We start from the raw sequence: 21,092 nt of genomic DNA on the forward strand, positions 1-21,092 counted from the left end.
TACCCCCTGACTACGCTATCCTTAAGAGCTCTATCTAGCTCTCTCTTGAATGCATTCAGAGAATTGGCCTCCACTGCCTTCTGAGGCAGAGAATTCCACAGATTTACAACTCTCTGACTGAAAAGGTTTTTCCTCATCTCCATTCTAAAATAGTAAAATATAAGAGTAAAATATAACTCACTTTGAAGAAGGGGTACTCGACCAAAGCAATTATAATGGATAAGATATCCATTACATACCTAATAAAAAAAATATTTCCATTCAAGTCTAATTGTAATGGGTGTTACAGCCAGGTGACATGAGAAAAATACTTGAGCATCTTAAAGAATGCCTGTAAAGAAATGATGTAGGGATATTTTCTGAGATCAAACTTCTTAACCACACTTGAATAGATTCTATCACTGTCGATTAAATTTAATATTGGCATCTAACATTGAACTACTATGCTGGCACAGTTTTCATTACATGACTAGCAACCCAGAGGCCTACAATCCAAAGACCCAAATTCAAACCCTACCACAACAGTTGTGGATTTTAAATTAAATTATTGAAATTTTTTAAAAAGATGGTAACAATGAAGATCGTCATAAATACTCATTTAATTGACCTTACCTGGTTAATCATTTACAGAGCTCGTCTACATGTGACTCTAAACCCACAGCAATGCAGCTGACTAGCATGTCACTTAGTTCAAACACAGTTTGAGATGGGTAATGAATGATCATCCTCCCAGTGATGCCAGGATTAAAAATGGAATCAAACTAAAATTTGCAAAAAAATTGTGCTTTCACATCTCATGGTTGTGTTGTTTTTGCCGCGATTGTGCAGAGCTAATGAGATGACTCAAGAATATTTTTGCTCAATTTTTTTTTCATCTTTGTCCATCTTTTAAAAAAAATATCATGGGAGCTCAGGAATTTTTACTTGGTTGTAAAAAAAATTGTAGTTAGACATCCTACTGTGAAACAATAGTTTAAACGAAACAATGCTGGCAGTTCACGCCACATAAATCGCAGTTTAAAAATAAAATGTTGTCAAATTGGAATTTAAAACATTGCCTGAAAATAGCTTTGAAGTTGGCTAGACTGATGCTAATGTCATTACAATAACTCTTTGGAATTTTGAAAGTGATCTATATGAGCATAACATTTATTATATGGATATAAAAATCTATTTCTGTCTGAAAAAGATAACTAAGGAAAAAATGGCATGTATTTTAGTGGAGTCTTGCACTTCAATGCTCCATAGCCAATGGTTTATAACAAGCAACTAGTTTTGAAATACAGATGCTATTGCAATAATAAAAAGAAGGCAGAAATCTGCCCACAGTAAAATATGTCAAACAGCACTGATTTGACAGCCAGATAATTTGTTTTAGGTACGTAGGAGAAATTCCTTGTACTGCTTTAACGTGCACCATGACATAAATCGAGAAGACTGATGAATCCTGGTTATAAAATCAAATCTGGAAGCAATTAAGTTAGACTGTGTAGCACTCTCTCTGTTCTTCAGTGGGGTTCAATCTAAATTATATACTCTAATCTCTGAAACGGGTCATAAACCCACAACCTAAGATCAATAACAGTTCTCCACTATTGAAGAGAAAATACTTGCTTATTACAAAAGAGTGCAATTAAAAGTTAAGAGTTTCATGCAACAATTCAAATTATTTTCCACTTGCCCGCATTGGTGTTAGTATCTTGATCAATGAACTGAGATCTCGTATTTATTTCTGCATTAATTACATTAAAATATAGAGCAAATTTGAACTTCACTCTTTATGCTGGTTTTCTTATAGACTGGATGCTCTGAACAAGCATATATACAATGCAACAGAAACCAGAACACCAATAACTACTGGCGTATAAACAAACTGACAAATTGCAAAGATTAGAAATAAAGTGAGTTAAAACGGCAGTATATGCACACCACTAAAAGAATCATATGAAGTAGCAAGAACCGCTGTATCTACCCATTGGAATCATAAATTCCAGTTCATAAGTTCATGTGATAGGAGAAGAATTAGGCCATTCGGCCCACCAAGTATATTCCGCCATTCAATCATGGCTGATCTATCTTTCGGTAGACACAAAATGCTGGAGTAACTCACCGGGACAGGCTGCATCTCTGGAGAGAAGGAATGGGTGACGTTTTGGGTCAAGACCCTTCTTCAGACTGAACCCTCTCTCTCAATGATCTATCTTTCCCTCTTAACCCCATTCTCCTGCCTTTCCCCCTAAACCCCTAACGCCCGTACTAATCAAGAATGCATCTATCTCTGCCTTAAAATATCCATTAACGGCCTCTACAGTCTTCTGTGGCAATGAATTCCACAGATTCACAGTTGCTTCCTTAAAGTATGTAACTAGAGAAAGCAAAATGGCAGCCAAATAGATTTTGAGACTACAGTATTTTTACAGCCATATTATTTGTTAAACTTTTTTCAAAACAGGTAAATTTGACCAAATTAATTTGGGTTTCATATTTTGTTAGTAGATCTTCAATAGGTAATATTTCTGGCCAAATTACTAAGCCAGTGTACACTTGTGTATATTCTTTAACACTTAGTGGTAAATCTGTTGAAACAGTCTGTCCCAGCTTGGACCTATTGTTTGACCAGGTCAAACATTAATACTTGTTAATTTTTTTAAAAGTTAATTGTTCTGGGGTGGGGTTGCCTTTTATTATTGAGAAACTAAATATTAATAAATTCAATATTTCTAATTGTTTTGGAAATTTTCCAAATGTCAGTAACATTCAAGATCTTTCAATATTTAGATAGTACTTACAACCGATAAAGCTGGGGGATGGAGCAGGCAATGTCCATCAAATCTTCTTTCACTCATTTCACCAGAATTATTTTGAAGAGCTTGCTCTGGCTCTGCCACCAACCACCATGTGAAGGCACGTAATCACTCAAGATCCTGTAACTGTGCAGAGTTTCATATTTGGAGGATGTATCAGCCTTGGGCATTTAAACAGGACCACTTAAAGTGCATGTCTCTGACAGGTGGGAAGGTAGGTGGACCTAATTAACAAATGGGGGGACAGTGCATGGGCATTGGGTGGGGGACTGTGATGTGAACCAACAGATTAATCTTGGAGATGATTTAAATGAGAATTGTAGAATCATTGTCTGAAATTGCAGAGCTTTACATCAAGTCTGGAAAGTTGTAAGGTGTCAGTTCAAAAGGTAAGATGCTTTATCTCAAGCTTACATTGAACTACATTGAGCCAATACAAATGGCTGAGGGCATAAAGTTGAAAGGGCTAGTGAGATGATCATTATGGTGGAAGTTCAGGGTCATGCTTACAAATCGAATACAAGTTCCATGCAAGGTTTGCCAACATTTTACTTCAACATAAGACAATCTCAGTTTTCCCAATCTTTCCGAGTACTGAAGCTCAACACCAATTTTTCCTCCTAGTTATAGATGATGACCGATAACAAAACTGGGCATTATTCACAATGGACACACAGTGCCGAACTTATCAGACATAATTCTCAGTGAAGTATATTCACCACCATCGTTCATGAAAGCTTCATTACAGTATTCTTCTGAAGCAGGATGATAGGGCTTCACCCCACTCCAAAAACAAGAGAGCAGAATCTAGGCTAACCCTCCAGCACACACTCAAGGAATGCTTCACTATCAGAAATGTATCTTTTCAGGTAAGTCATAAACTATCTCCCTGTTCTTAAGTGGATGTCAAGACTCAGGTGGTAGAAAGTCCGAGGCACCATCTTGAATAAGAGCAGTGAAGTTATCTCCAGTAACCTAGTTCAAAATGTATCACAATTATTCTTAAGTGATCAGCCTGGCTATCACCACAAAGCTCTTTGCAGAACCTTGCTGTGAAGAGCACATTAGCTGTCATGTTTCCTACATTATCAAGGGTCTTCATTGGTATTCCAAAATGCTTCAAATGCAGAGTCATGGAAGGCAGGGTATAAAACAAATCCTTTCTTCATACAGCCCTTTCTTAATTTGCAATGTTCTTAGTTTAAAATAAATATTTGTGTTGTATACCACTTCTTTTTGGAACAAAGCAGAAAACATAAATCTGGTGTAATCATAACCAGTAACAAGAATTGATTAGTAATCCAACCCTATTGCTACATGAGGGTTATTGCCATCCAATTATTTCATAAAAAGATTAAAAGATTTTAAGAATAAGGGGTAGGCCATTTAGAACGGAGATGAGGAAAAACGTTTTCACTCAGAGAGTTGTAAATCTGTGGAATTCTCTGCCTCAGAAGGCAGTGGGGGCCAATTTTTTGGATGCTTTCATATAACATATAACATATAACAACTACAGCATGGAAACAGGCCTGTCCGGCCCTACCAGTCCACGCCGACCATTCTCCCTGACCTAGTCTCATCTACCTGCACTCAGACCATAACCCTCCAATCCCCTCCTATCATTTCAAGAGAGAGTGAGACAGAGCTCTTAATGATAGCAGAGTCAGGGGGATGGGGAGAAGGCAGGAACGGGGTACTGATTATGAATGATCAGCCATGATCACATTGAATGGCGTGGCTAGCTCGAAGGGCCAAATGGCCTACTCCTGCACCTATTATCTATTGTTTATTGTCTATTGTCTATTTCTTCCTGAATTGAAGCCAATGATGAGAAACAAGTGTATACTTGCAGCATATGGAAGAAGAGAAAATTGAGAATGTAAAATTGAAAAAAACATCAACCATGAGTTAGAACAAGCACGCATTGAATAAGAGGAAAAGTATGGTTATAAATATCAGTACAGCATTCTGGTGGAACTGAAAATAATTGGTATTATGATTACACAATATTGGTCCATTCTGCCTCATTACAGTTGGGATCAAAGAAGCAGCCAACAAGGAATTAATATTTCATAGGAGGTGTAGAGGCCATAGGTCAAACTGCTTTAAAGAGAAGGAAAAAAGAGTGGATCTGCAACGGATAAAGATCAGGCTGAAATGGATTTTATGACCAGCTTGAGCACTGTGTACAGTTCTAATGATTTTACGGGACTGATGTGAGTTTACTGGAGAGGGTGTAGATGTGACTTATGAGAATGTTGCCAAATATGGAAATTTATAGCAGGGAGGAAATTCTGGATATACTAGGACTATTTTCTTTGGAAAAGAAGGGCTGCGGGGCGAAAATCAGGGGACAGAAATTTAAGATAAATGCTCAAAGGACAACGAAGGCTATCCCGCCTGGTTCGAACTGACAGAAGATCTACAGTGGCACGTCACAGAACATTTTAATGGTGGTCACGGGAGGAATGTGTCACAATACACAGTGCATCGCACCCTGCTGCATATGGGGCTGCGTAGCCGCAGACCGGTCAGAGTGCCCATGATGACCCCTGTCCATCGTCGAAAGCGCCTACATTGGGCACGCGAGCATCGGAACTGGACCTTGGAGCAGTGGAAGAAGGTCGCCTGGTCCAATGAGTCCCGTTTTCTTTTAGATCACGTGGATGGCCGTGTACGTGTGCGCCTTTTACCTGGGGAAGTGATGGCACCAGGATGCACTGTGGGAAGACAACAAGCCGGTGGAGGGAGTGTGATGCTCAGGGCAATGTTCTGCTGGGAAACCCTGGGTCCGGCCATTCATCTGGACATCAATTTGACACGTGTTACCTACCTAAACAGCATTGCCGATCAGCTACACCCCTTCATGGCAATGGTATTCCCTGAGGGCAGTGGCCTCGTTCAGCAGGAAAATGTGCCCTGCCACACTGCACACATTGTTCGGGAATGGTTTGAGGAACATGATGAAGTGTTCACGGTGTTGCCCTAATTTAATTTAATTAATTTAATTTAAAATCGTTGAAAACATTAGTGACGCAGTGGTGCTGGTTTCTGACGGGCACGGTGACGGACGCACCACACATCTCTGTCCTCCATACAGTTGGCAAGCTCCTCTGTTGTCTCTACATATGCGTCTTCCATCAACATCTTCAGCATCGTCTTGTTTGGTCGTCCCGGGTTCCGTCTTCCATGGGTGGGTTCCCACAGCACAACCTTGTTTGCTGGTATTTCTGGATGGCAGTGGCAATGATCAGCGAGCCTCATCCTTTACAACCTGATCTTCTCGGTGAGAGGTGGAATCGCCCCAGAGAGCTAGGCGTGGGTGGTGTGGTCCCTCAAACTGACATTTTGAACTTTTCTGAGCATTCGGGCGTAGATACCATTGAGAAACTTGGACAGTGCTCGAATGAGAGTCCATGCCGCACACCCATACAATAATATTACTATACGGGTGTATTGTGTTGCCCTGGCCTCCAAATTCTCCATTCTCAATCCGATTGAGCATCTGTGGGATGTGCTGGATCGACAAGTCCAATCCACGGCGGCTCCACCTCGCAACTTACAGAACTTGAAGGATCTGCTGCTAATGATTTGGTGCCAGATACCACAGGACATCTTCAGGGGTCTTGTAGAGTCCATGACTCGGTGGGTCAGCGCTGTTTTGGCGGCACACGGAGGACCAACAGCATATTAGGTAGGTGGTCATAATGTTTTGGATGTAAATGTGGATGTGGCTGTAGTGGTCTATGAATCTTTTCAGGAGCATGGCCAACTCAAAGCCATCCAGATCCTGGATGAAATATTGAGACGAGACTCACCAAAAAAAAAAGAATACAGAAACAGGGAACTGCAGGTGCTGGTTTACAAAAGGCAAGAGAAAAGCAAGAGAATAATTTGCCTCACAGCAAAGTGGATTTAAAAACATTACTAACATGATGCAAATACAGCCTGATGTTGGATCAAACCCTCAAAAATAGTTTCACCAATGCAAACCAGAATTTAAGACACAAATTCATAAAATTCCTGACGTTGCAAGTAAAATGGCGTTGCTATGCTAGAATAAACATTTGAGGCTCATTCATAAAATGTTTTATACCCTCGAAAGCTCGGTGCACAATTTCTTCTTAAATTTCTTCAAAGCATGCAAATGTCATCTGCAAGGGCAGCATTTATTTCTCATCTTTAATTGCCCTGAAATGTTTGTAGGCCGGTTCAGAGTGCAGTTGCAAATCAATCACATTCTGACAGTATATAACCACATGTGGGCCAGACAGGTAAAAGACAGCAGATTACCCTTCCATAAAGGATATTGGTGAACCAGATGGTTTACCTCAATCCAGTAGCTCAATTATTATTTGATCTTCATGTATCATTTCAAAAATTATGTAAAAATTCAGTGGGTTCCATGGCAGTATTTTAACATGTTCAGTAAATGAAACTTTTGCTACCACAGCAGCTAAATGCAAGTCTCCTAATTTATTTAATTAAATGTTACATGGGTTCTTGTCTTTAACAGAAAGTGGGTTTTTTTTTGTAACCCATCTAAATATCAAGGAGCAGACGGATATGAGGGAATCAATGCAAAACAAACTTCCATATGGATTGAGAACTGTGTATAACAAACTTCGGGGGCTTCCTTCTGAACAAGAACCAAAACAGCATTATGCCTAGCTAAACAATAAAAGTAAAATAATATATGAGGGAATTGAAAAGTAAAAATCGGGCACACAAGCTCACAGCGAGAAATTGTTTGAGTTATTTAATCCCGATGAAAGGATTTCTTGCCCTCTAGCAAATTAAACTATCAAGGAAACAAAAACATAAATATACCACTGAAGAATGTGGTCATTCCAGGCGGTCATAAACTCATAACATTTTACCAAAAGAAGGGAACAAAACTATTTGTGGCCATCTGCAAACGACATAAATATAGAAATATATTTTATCATCACATAACATGCAGGAGCTATGAAACTGCAAATGGCTTGAATTAGGCCTTTTAAGTTTCTTCACGTCCTCCTATAAAAATGGTGAGAGCAATTCCAGGCATTCAAGATCTCCCCTACCCCAGTGCCCGTCCCTACACCCACAACTGTAACCTGTTAGGCTTGAGGTCACCTTTCCATTGATCAAAGTTTAATAGGTTTATGTTATAACATCATTCTTCTGCAGCATAATCATCAGCAATAATGTGTGAATATTGTTTATTGCATGATTTTGTCCACTTTAAGTGCTGCTGGTATTTTTAGAACCTGCTCAGTTATAATTTTTAGCCATTTTAGGATTCTGTTAAATCTTCCTTTACAGAGACTCCAGCCATAGCTCAATGCTGCTGTCCTAAATGAGTACCGCACCTCAATCAACAGGACTCCAGCCATAGCTGGAGTACTGTTGATTAAGGTGCGGTACTCATTTAGGACAGCAGCATTGAGCTCTTCCTCCAAGAGGAAATTTCCATTTTGATCTCAGATTGGTGCCACTTCTCTTATAAAACGTTTCCTGTTCATATGCCTATCAATCCGATGTGCTTATGCACACCTTTGAGAAATTTGGCATAGACGGTCACTATTTTTATTCCCACAGTAGGGAAGTCTAAAATATAGATTTAAGGTGACAGGGGAAATTTTAAAAGGAAACTTGAGGGGCACCTTTTCCTCCACACAGAGGAAGGAGCTGCCAGAGGATGTGGTAGAAGCAGGTACAATTACAATGTGCAAAAGACATTTGGACAGATTCATGGCTAGGAAAGATTTGGGGGGACATGGGTAAAATGCTGGCAAATGGGACTGGCTCAGTTTGGCACCTTGGTTGGCATTGGTCCAGAGGGCCTTTTCCATCGTAATTGCATCTATGACCTTATAAAGATTTAGATGTAAAGGCATGGAGTACATGAGCTCTGAAGTCATGATGCACCTTTATAAAATACTGTGCCAGTCAAAACTAGAGCATTGTGTCCAGTTCTGGATGTATTACTTCCGCAAAGAAGTGAAGACTTTCTGGGGATGCAGAAAAGATTTCAGGGATGAGAGACTTCAGTTCTGCAGGAAGACCGGATAGGTTGAGGTTGTTCTGATCGGAAAAGGGATGGTTGCAAGGACATCTGATGGAGATATCTAAAATCATTAATGATCATATGGACAGAACAGACAAGGTGCACCTGCTCCTCTTGATGGTGGGGCACAGAGGTGATGGGCAAAACGAAAAAGTGACATTTTTTTTTTTTAAACACAGGTATACACATGTTTTTTTTTAAACATGCCTGCTCGGGGCCTGAAGTACACTGTGCCATGGGTAGGGTAGTGGAGGCTGATTCAACTGTATCATTCAAAAAATGAGCTGGACAAATAGCTGAAAAATAAAATTCCCGGGTGTGGTGAGAATAGGGGTAAGTGGGACCAACTGGATAACGCTTGCATAGGGCTGCTTGGCCTCATTCTGTGCTCAAATGATTCCACAATTTTGTTTTGTCTATAACCAAGATTTGATTGGATAGGATAGCATGCAAAACAACGTTTTTTCACTGTTCTCAGTTTACACGACATTAAAAACCGAAAGCTAAACCAAATTGAGAGCTCATGATGTTACCCAGTCAAAATCAAAATAGCAAAGCCACACCAGAGCAGCATGCTTTTATTTAGGGAGGAATCATAAGACACTTGCATATCAAAAAAGTTATTGCAAATTGCAAAATGTAGTTCTGGAAACAACTCTTTCAGGAACATTGCCAGAGGAAGTTGGTGAGGCACAATAACAACAACATTTAAAAGTCGTTTGGACAGTACATGGATAGGAAAGGTTAAGAGGAATATAGGTCAAACATAGGCAAATAAGACAAGTTTAGATGGGGTATCTTGGTTGGCATGGCCAAATTGGGCTGATGGACCTGTTTCCGTGCAGTATGCTTCTATGGCTAACTTTAACCACAATAATGAAGGCCACCTGCCAACTCTTGTTGACCTTATGGATGTTGTTTTAAAATAGATTACACAAACAGGGCCACATCACAGAAGTTCAAAACAGGACACTGGGGAAGCTGGTACATAAATGGTGGATACAGTCTATCAGCGGCTACAAGAAGATTGGTCTATGGTACAAGAACAAAAAAGGCTTGAAGTCTAGATGAACCAGTCTCTGGAATGTTGAGATGAACAACTTGCTAAGATTCTGTACAATTGTATGTACATAATAGATCTTAAAGGTGCTTCATTCTAATTAGCATAAATGTTAAATGCTGACCATCAACCACTTAGTAACACATATGGGATAATTTACAATGCCCAATTATCTTCCAACCCCCCACATCTTTGGGATGTAGTAGAAAACTGGAGCACTTGGAGGAAACCCACACAATCACAGGGAGAACGTGCAGACTCCACACAGATGGCATCAGACGCCAGGATTGAATCTGGTATCTGATACTGAAGGCAACTACATGCACCACTATGCTGCCCTATAAGCATGTTTCAGTGAAAGAATATAATAATAATTATGTTAATCACTGATGCAAACAGAACAGTCTCTGGGCGTATGTATGACATCAACAAAAAGAACCATATTACAATTTTCCAAAGCATGTAGAGAGTCAATCATTGTATTTTCTGCACCATGTTCAGATGCTAAGTGACAGAATCTCCACCCCACAATGTTTTAATTCATTGATTGAGATACCCATTTGTAATAGTAATCTTCGAACATCATAGGGAAGCATGACTAGACCATGTGTCTGAAAATAGAAATGGATTGTGCAACCCATTTCAGCTATCAGCCTTGGCTCAGTTGAGCACTCTGACAGAAGCCTGGGATTTCTCAAGTCAGAAGCACACCATACTTCAGCATGGTACTAAAAAACAGCTGAATTGCCTTTCAATTGCAAGTGTCACATTAGACCGATTTAAAGGTTCTCAATTGCTGCAAGAGAACCCAGGACATTATTCAAGGAAAAACAGAGCTTGGGCAGTATCTGTTCTTCAATCCTTGATGCCTGGGCAATATCCATCTTTCAACCTCTCAAAGGTTTGGCAGCCTCGAGCAATCCTCTAATCATTTTGTCGTTGCAAGAACACCTTTGTTATATAAAATAGCCATTATAAATTGACAGTAATGTGGAGGTGGTTGGTAAAATCTAGGGGTGGTTGACAGGACCAATGAGTGAATAAAATGGGATTAATGTAGGATGTTATTCTAAATGGGTTGATGATGGTGGAGGTAGACGGTGTGCTGACAAGCTTGTTTCCATGCTGTACATTTCTCTGCCTATAACCCAAGTTCATCTCCTGTCTCCACATAACTCAAATTCCTTGTGACAATAACCACTCCCCCTCCCCACCACTCCCCCCCCTCTCCAGTCCCCCGTACCTCCTCCCCCCCCCCCCCCCCCCCGTCTCCTTATTCAGTTCTAGTAATTTGCTCTAAGGCTCACAAAACCTTTTAAAAATATTTTCCCCACAATACCCCCTTCCAGTTTTCCATTTTATACTGTCAAGAATGCAGATAATATCCAACCACAGAGGTCCTTGAAAATGATATTTAGAGAAGAGGGATTTCAGCTATAAAGTTAGAGCTGCGATTGTTCTCTTTGGCCCAAAGAATTTTAAGAGAAGATGTAATTGAAGGACACAAGAACATGTCTGGTTTGGCCAGGATAGAGAGTCGAAGCTTTTCCCATTGATCAATGGCTCAATAACCAGCTGTTGCAGATTTGAAATTTTGGGCAAAAAAGAACAAGTGGGGTGTGAATGAAACATTTTATTAGCACTCATAAGGTGTGATTTGGAATTCACTGCCAATAAGAATATGGGAACAGAATCAAAGTCTTCAAAAGGCAATCAGATAAGCACTTGAAAGAGAATTATTTTTCAAAGACATGGGAATAGAGCCAGGGAAATAGGACAAATGTGATTACGCTCTTTGGAGCTGGCATGGACACAATCGGCTGAATGGCTTCCTCTGTGCTGTAATATTTCTACCATAATCAATAAATTTGTACAGATTATTAGTAAAGAGAAAGTAAAGGGACATTGTTTTGCATCTGACCCATACAGCATGATGCATGGTGGTAACCAATGATGATGGATAGGAGTTCCATTCTGAATCATTAATTTAGAAATAATTTTAAGAGACACCACTGAGAATAATGCAAGGCTACCTACAAATGTCTTAGAAGATATGGAGAAATTTACTGTTGGGTGTTAGGTATAACAACAATACAACAGACCAGACCATTTACAGTCTCACTCCAACTGCAGTTCTTACATTTCACAAAGCCAGTGTCATCTACACCAAAGCAGATAGACCTTGTTTACTTGATATTTAAAATTGTGAGACATGTAAGCCCTCCACCCTCGAACATATATAACAATTGTCACAATGCTTCAATGGCTTTAAATAGGACAGGAAAGGTGTTAATAAATGCACATCTTCTGTTTATATGTCTCCAGCACACCCGGCAAAGGCTCGCTGGAGATAATGTAGGATGTTATTCTAAATGGGATACAAATGAAACATTTAATTTAATAAACCAAAATTAATGTTTTCAATCTTTTCCAGTGATTGTTTTATAAAATCTTGTTGCAGAATCCTCAATGGTGCATCACATTGTTTGGTTCATAGGAGGAAAAGGAACATATCCTCTTATTCCAGATGAGCGGCATACGACTACGAAAATAATTAAAATCTAGATCTGTTCACCTGAGGACCTCCTCAAATTTCACTTTTGACTGTTTCTGCTGAGCTGATAAGTATTGCAAAATAACTACAGTCCTAATTTCAAATATCAACTATTCACAGCTAATAAAAACACTGTTCTATAACATAAACACACTCATGCTGACCAAGCTTCAAAGCGCTTGTGAAGTGGAACTCCCCAAATGTCACCAAACATGCTGGAAATTCATTTGTGCTTCATAAAGCTTTTACATCTTTTAAAGTGGTATTATCGGTCCCAAAGCCGTGTACTTTGGTTGTTAGGTAAAGCTCTGTTGTTAACAACCTAACGCAATAACATTAACTGCCTTGCCTCCATTTTCATTGCCTCATGCCTTTTGGACAAGGTTATCGGGGCTGGCACTAAATGAAAGAGGTTCTCTGTGGGATAAACCCAATCTGTAATAAATCTTCTTTCCGGCACTTTTCTACAATTATAACTTGAATTGCAAAAACATTGGAAGATTGTTGTGTTCGGATTTCAGTTTGCAAACACACTTAAGTGTTGACACTTATGCAGGCGTAAGGCACTGCTACAATAACTAATGAACATGTGAAAGATTACACACGTCTTAATATGCTTTGTAACATTATTATTATAGAAGACGCAGAACATTTCAGATCAATTGCCCTCCGTTGTACCTGGAAAATTAAGAAATCAATTGTATAGAGACGGGGTAAAGAAAACAGAGGGAATATATGTGGTAGGATGTGGACCAGATTATTCTGGACCAGAAAAAGAATTTGAATGCCTGTTAGTTGTAGCAGTTGTATACAGAGGAAGATTAAAGAGAACAGTGGAGAGAGAAAAAAATACTGCTGGAAATGTGACATACAAGAACACTTGCTGGAAATCTGAAATAAAAGATAATGTTGGAAATACTTTGCAGTTTAGACAGCATCTGGGGAGAGCCAAAAACTAAGCTAATATTGCAGGTTGAATTGGTATATTATTGTCACATGTACCGAGATACAGTGAAAAACTGTTTGTGTTATCCAGGCAAATCATACCATATACGAATACGTGAGTACAATCAACCCATTCCTTCTCTCTAGAGATACTGCCTGTCCTGCTGAGTTACTCCAGCATTTTGTGTCTACCTTCGATTTAAACCAGCATCTGCAGTACTTTCCTACACAATCAAACCATACTCGAGTACAACAGGTGGTGCAAAAAGGAAAAGGAAACGGAATGCAGGATAAATGCAATTAAAGATAAAGTACAAGAGCCGCAATGTAACGAGATAGTTCGGGTAATCGGGTCTACATTCTCAGCTTCTGAGAGGCCTGTTAAAGAGTCTTGTAACCGTGGGGGAGAGGGCTGTTCTTGAATCTGATGGCATATGCTTTCCAGGTTTTGTATGTTCCACTGGATGGAAGGGGATAGTAAAGGGAATGACCGGGGTGTGACTGGCCCTTAATTATGTTGGCTGCTTTCCTGAAGCAGCCTGATGTGTAGAAGGAATCATGGGGGTGGGGTGGGAGGGGTAGTTGGGATGGGAGAACTGGTTTGCGTGATGGTCTGGGCTGCATCCACAACTCTGCAATTTCTTGCAGTCTTGGGTAAGGGCAATTGGCCAACCAAGTGGTGATGCATCCCAATAGGATGCCATCTATAGAGCTCCTGCAGAAATTTATAAGAGTCATTAAAAACATGCCAATTTTTATTTGTCTTCTGAGGAAGTAGAATTATTGTGTTTTCTTAACTGTAGTGTCAATGCGGTTGCACCAGGATGAATTGTTAAGTATTATTTACAGCTAGGAACTTAAGCTCTGGTTGCCCCCAGGTCAGAACTGTCCAGTTTTGACACAACTTGGAAAGGCTGGTTATCCAGAATTGTTGAAATCAGTGTGGAGTCCTGAGAACTGCAATATGACTAGATGAAAATGCAATATGACTCCGATGAGGCAATGTTGCTTGAGTTTACTTTCTCTTTAATTTCTCCCATTACAACCAACACAAAAAATAAATGATTGCTCTTGGAACAGATAGTGTTATACAAAGTTTTTAAAGAACTTCAGGCTGTTCTTCCCCATCTCATTCCACAACCCTATAATCCCATCTTTAGTGTATTAAATTAGAGACAGTGAGGGTGAGTGTGGCTAAACTCAGACAAATGTTGATTAGGTACTAGAGCACACCATTCAGTCCCATTAGCCAATAATGTTACATTTTAATAACAAACTACCTTGCCTTATGTGTATTCATGGGAAATTAATGGTGAAAGTGCAACTCCACAGTTCTCAAGTAGAAACCACTCTACTTAAAAAACAATCAATTCTTCATATCACAAACTTGAAGAGTGCTCATTGAGTACAGACTGAGATTATCCAGTAATGAATGTCAAATCTCAATAGTCTAATGTTATGGAACCTTCTGTGAAAGTTGTCACATTAATTGTCTGGCAGGCTGTTTTACTCTCCTGACTTATCAAACAGTTCCAGCCACAGACACGTCAACACATACGGATGATGAATGGGACCATTCCTTCAATAATTTTCTCTTTCAATACTGACCAAATTCCACTCCTGACACATGAGGGCAAATTTTACAGAGATCAATTAACCTTCAATCTGCCTGTCTTGAAGATATAGGAGGAAACCAGAGCACTCGAAGGAAATCCACAAGGTCATTGGGAGAACGTGCAATCTCCATGCAGTCAGAACCCAAGGTCAAGATTGAACTTGGGTCTTTGGCACTGATAGACTGTGGCTCTACCAGCTTAAGTACTGAACACTTAAGTATTCAGTTTTGAACTAAAGTTTCAAGTTTCACAGAAACTATTCATCAAAATAATGTTTAAATGCACTGGATTTTCACCTTTGTCCTTGTTCTTTTCTTTGCCCAGCGAGTCCAACTTCCGCCTCAGGGATTTCTTCCGTTTTTGTCCATCTACAAATAAAATAACAAAGTAGGTAAATCTGTTTACTGAAGTAGAATATGAGCTCAAAACGTACAGCCAAACCGCAGCAAGCATTTGCTCGAAAGGTGCAAAGCAACACCCAAATGTTCTTCCCTGTGCCCCTCCTGGAAGTGCACTCCCCGTCCCCTTCCACCTATATCACTTCCTCTGGCTTCAGATTTCACATCTCTCTCTCTCTCTCTCCTTATCTCACAGCCTTTTGTCTTTTCCTTTGTCTAACCATCGGCCAATCAAATCCCACTCTCCTGTATCCACCCATCACTTGCCTGGCATTGTCTTGCCCCACTTCACCTTCAGCTTTCACGCCCCACTACAATCAGTCTGCAGAAGGGTCTGACCTGAAACTTTGGCATATTCATGTCCTCCAGAGATGCTGCCATCCCGCTGAGTTAATCCAGCACTTTGTGTCCTTTTTTGTAAACCAGGGTCTGCAGTTCCTTGCATCTACATTTAAGTTTGTACTGTGTAATGTTTAAGTTTCCTCACTAGAAGTATTGTCATAATCACTCTCATCCATCTACTTGAGCAATCCATTCATTTGCTCCAAAATCCATGGACATTAGTGAAATTGTATTATAATATTAATTTTACAACACATTCAGGATGATGAATCCATTAAAGTTCACTTCAGATGACACACAAAACATGATGGACATTCAGCACCATTCTTTCATTGCTGCCAAGTTAAAAGTTCCAATCTCCCAAAGTAAAATTGATGTCAAAATCAATGGGACTGTTAAATACACAATATAATGCTGTCCCTCAAGAATAAATAAAAGTAGTGTCTCAGTGATTCACCCTACAGAACTAGTGAAATTTCTTATGACCCTTCATCATATAAACATGAACCAGTACATTTGTGCAAAAGCCCCTTCTGTGGGAGTGATGGACAAGGCTAAGAACATATTCTCTGATCTTCAAAATGCCCACATCCTTGAGGAAGAGTGCGATAAGTTGCAAACTTCTAACAAAACCTGATGAGCAAGTGGTTGGAGAAGTAATCTCCAGTTAATTTCTCCTGACAAAATGTTTGGAGCATAATTTGTTGCATTACTGGAACAAGAGAAAGTTCTCACAGCAACATCCTCAGTCCAAGCACAGGCATCTGTGAGATTACTCAAATTATCCTGAAAACACAACTTCCTGGGTTGACAATTTAATTTGAAAAGCTACGAATTAATCAACTTACAAATTTTCAGTCTCGCAATGCTTGGAGATGCTGCCCAACTGGTGTAGTTACATATTCTGCCCTCAGGGTGGTGCTGCAGAGCCTCCTCCTCTATGTCAACACGCCTGCCGTCTTTTTTTCTACTCAAGAGACTTGACACCAAGATTTCAGGGGTTTAAGTAAATCTGACTTTATTATTCAGATGTGTAATCATTTAACTTCTCCCTCTTCAACAACCAAGTCATTCATCATTGTTGCCATTTATCTCCACCTTAAACTGAGCAATATTTGGTCCAATTAGTCCAGTTACACTCTACTTCGGTCAGTTTCTTGTGTGGGATCCACAGCGCTTCTGACTTCACAAGAACCCGATTATCCCAGCATTTCTTTGCAACTCATGAAGGCAAGGTGCTACTAGAAGACTCTTCAACCCAAACATAGTGATGAAGACAGAATAAACTGTGGAAGGAGGAATATTGAGCAAAACACAATGTGCTGGGGGAACCCACATCAGGCACCATCTTCTCCTTGTTTTCTCTATCAAAACCCTTGTACTTTGAGGACCAAACTTAAATCACTATGTAACCATCTCAGGTCTTTGCAGATTTTTACACAAGTTGCTTCCGTCCTATCAAGGCACTCCACATTATTGAATGCCTTGTTCATGCAACTACTCAAATAAATTGCATCTGTACCTTCTCTTAGGTCTTGATATCTTGGGAGATATTTGTTGATCCAAGTCGTCTCTAAGCCATCAATTCTTCAGCAGATGTGGTTCTCCGCACACACCCCTCCCCTCCCCTCCCCTCCCCTCCCCGCTGTTGTGGATGGAGCATTTACTCATGTCTCCCTGGGATCCTGCAGTTCAGTTCTATGGAAAGAGTAACCCTGGTCCTTACTCCCCCCCCCCCCCCCCCCAGCAGCCTCTGGCATTTCCACCACTTCAATGTGAATCCAGCAACAGTCACACTTTCCCATCCCCATACCTTTCCAGTTGCTCACTATTTTAACTTCCCTTCCCATCTTAAACTTTCTGTTCACAAAAGGACACAAAGTGCTGGAGTAACTTAGCAGGTCAGGCAGCATCCCTGGAGAGCATGGATAAGTGATGTTTCGGGTCAAGATCCTTCTGTCCTTGGCTTTCTCCATTGCCTGAGTGAGCACATGCAAACTGGAAGAAAACCACCTTGTATTCCGCTTCGGTAGCTTACAAACCATTAGTACGAATATCAAACTCTCCAATTTTAAATAATATCTCCCACGCTCCACTCTTTCCTCTCTCCACCACCCCCACCATGCCCCAGTGCGAACCCATCTCTCCCACCAACTACCACCGCACCAGAAAAATTGAAGGAGGCACATTCATGATAATTGGCAAAAATGAACGGATAGTTGGTTACAGCTGCATAAAATGGGAAGAAAGGAGACGAGATCCTGCAGATGCTGGAGCGCAGTGCAAAAGACAAGCTACTGGACAAACTCAGCAGGTCAGGTAGGATCTGTGGAATGAACATGGACAGACACCATTTTGGGTGAGGGCCCTTCTTCAGAATAGAAAAAGCTTTTAAGCAGCAACTTGTGTTTTTTTTGGCAGCAATCATCCCAAAGGATGGTAGAAACAGATTTGATGGTAATTTCCAAAGGAAGTAGATATATTTGCAGCATAATGGGAAAAAAGGAAAAAGAGCAGGAAAAAATGGATAACTCTTCCAAAGAAACAGTGATGGGCAAACTGGCCTCCTCTGTGCTGTTTATTTCTTTGATTCTTCAATCAGAACATCAGAAGCCTAAACTGTGCATGGTGTTCATATTCATTTGAAGCCCCTGGGAAATAAACATGCCACTTCTCACCACACAAAAGCTTCTCACTTCCTGACACCCGGCTGATTTATCTTCCAAAAATATTTGCTGGACTGAGTAAAGGAAGGGTGAGAATGTTTCCGGAAACACAGACATTGACAACCTTTATTGTCATTGATATTGACATCAATGTTAGATCTTTAATCTAACACTTGCATAATAACAAATAAAATACCCTCTCATTTTTTCCAACATCTCTCAACTACTTTCAGTAAAATAACCAACAGTTTGCTTCTCATGTGGTCCTGAATGGTCCTCAATGAGGAACGGACTATGTGATGGTGGAATTGGAGTCCACCCTGGCTAAAAATAGTTGATTTCCTTGGACTCAAAGGGATAGGAATGCATTCTAATTGATTTTAAGAAGTGATGCAAGGATAGAGATTTGAAGTATATTCTAAAGAGTAAGAGATTGTTCAAGTTTTGTTAATTTTTCATATGATTGCTCAGTTAGTGAAAGAAGCAAGGCAAAAGCAGTGGTTTCAAAAGATAGAGAGAGCCTCATTTATCACTTGTCACAGCCTCAGCACCTCCCAAAGCACATCTGGTGTAATCATACTCGTAATGTGGGATACACAAAAACAAATTACAAAACAACATTCCCGGCATAATGACTAAATAATAATTTTTATGCTGATTACGGGAGTACACCAGGCATGGCTCCTTCAAAATAGTGCCTTGGGTCTTAATCATTTTAAATTCCCTATGATTTAGGAGACTATGAGGCCATTGAGACTATGAAGTCTCTCAGAACAATCCTGATCCCCACTTATGTCCTCTGACCTATTCTCTCCCAGATGCCAATTAACTGGGGTGGCACAGTGGCGCAGTGGTAGAATTGCTGCCGTACAGCGCCAGAGATCCGGGTTCAATCCTGACTGCGGCTACTGTCTTTACGGAGTTTGTACGTTCTCCCTGTGACCACGATGGTTTTCTTCGGGTGTTCCAGTTTATTCCCACACTCTAAAGACATACAGGAGATCTGTATAATGGGTTAAATTGATATGTCCTATTGAATTTGCTTTAGATCAATTGGTCAACTGTCATCAATTGTGTACACCAAGTATGTATATAGTTACAATGATTTTTAAAATAATATGTCAGATGAACAACTGGATTTATAAGTTCCTTCTTTTGGGGCAAGAACTTAAACTGAGGTAGCATCTGCTCCCACTGATTGACATAAAAGATCTCATGACAATCTGAAAAGCAGGAAAGTTAGCCCTGCTTTCATGCACACATGCATGTTCTGTAACGAAATGGGTACTTATTGCTCAACTAACATCACTTGGAGTTCTCTGAGCATTATCACATTGCTGTTTGTGGGAGATTGCGATAGAAAGATGGCTGCTATGTTTCATTTACTACATCCATGGTTGTACTTCAAGTGTTCTTTGGATGTAAAGTGATTTTGGATGAGCCAAGGTGAAAAATACATCAAGTAGTTACAAGCCTCTCTTTTGGAATGCAGGGTTATCATCAAGGGAAAAATACATCACGATACCAATTAAAGATTGGCTGCACTACCACAAAACACTATCATTCTTTATCAACTGCTATTGGGTAACTGTCCAACTGGAAGATGAATCTCTCCTAATATTAAATTAAAGGTTGCCATTTTGGAGCTTTGTCTCATTACAATATATAATGATAAATGTCCGCTCAGGGTTTGTAAGCCAGATTTCTATGCAAAAAAATAGATTTCTTATGTCTCAGTCCACATATCATACCAAATCCAAAGCTGAAGATTATGAAGCAGTTTTACTGAACTACAAGCCACATGCCCTGTAAATGAGCAATTGCACTGAGGACTGCTTTTAATTAAACTCAACATTTGTTGAAGAAAAAGACCTGTATTTAATAGTGTCCTGCTCTTTCTTCCAAGATGTCCTCAGATAGATAATAGAATGCTTCAGAACTATGGTGACTGTTGCAATGTGGGAAATGTAGCTGCCTATTTATGCATGGTAAATTCCACAGTCAGCAGATTATGTTGGCACAATAGCAACAGTGAGTAGTAGACCTTCTGTTCAAATCTGACCTGCAGTGTCATCAGTGTAGCGTTTGCATGTGCTTTCACCAGGTGCTCCCACCATATCCCCATCTACTCTGGTATCTTCCCACGTTCTAAAAACGTATGGGTTAGTACATTAAGTGGTCACTGTAAATTGCCCCAGAATGTGTAGGTGAGTGATTGAATGGGGGAGGGGTGGTAGCGAGAGCTGATGGGAATGTGGGAAACATAGTTACAGGGACTTAAGTGGGGAACTGGATTGGTCAGTAAACTATGAATCAGCATAGAAATATTTTAGCCCATTGTCTATGTCATGGGGAGTAAGTGGAATATGGAACGTTTATAAATTTTTCGGACACTGTAAAGGAACATTTTGCTGGGAATGTGCTGAGGATGAACAAACTCAAATATTCGTGTGGGTTTGCACCTGCGAAGGACCCCCTTGCACAACAGAATTGACCGTACAAGCTTTGTGTGCTTAACATCCTTTCTTCTGTACCTGGTGGCACAGTGAAATGCATGGAAGATAAAAAGTAGATCTGATTCTGGTATGCAGCACAATGGCTGACAGAGGAATAACATGGGGAAGATTGTAGATTCATGAGTTGGGCTGGGGGTAA

General features: G+C 40.1%; 1 protein-coding gene across 3 annotated transcripts in view; it reads right to left on the minus strand.

Moving 5' to 3' along the window:
- The window catches only part of LOC144598557 (rho GTPase-activating protein 6-like), a 235,387-nt gene that overhangs the window by 47,873 nt on the left and 166,422 nt on the right, over positions 1–21,092 (minus strand). For all 3 annotated transcript variants that reach the window (XM_078408734.1, XM_078408735.1, XM_078408736.1), the window contains one exon: positions 15,328–15,399. In XM_078408734.1, the coding sequence (XP_078264860.1) occupies positions 15,328–15,399 (72 nt within the window). The remainder of the gene's footprint in view (positions 1–15,327; positions 15,400–21,092) is intronic.

Source organism: Rhinoraja longicauda, chromosome 12 (genome assembly GCF_053455715.1).
Source record: "Rhinoraja longicauda isolate Sanriku21f chromosome 12, sRhiLon1.1, whole genome shotgun sequence".
Taxonomy (NCBI): Eukaryota; Metazoa; Chordata; class Chondrichthyes; order Rajiformes; family Arhynchobatidae; genus Rhinoraja; species Rhinoraja longicauda.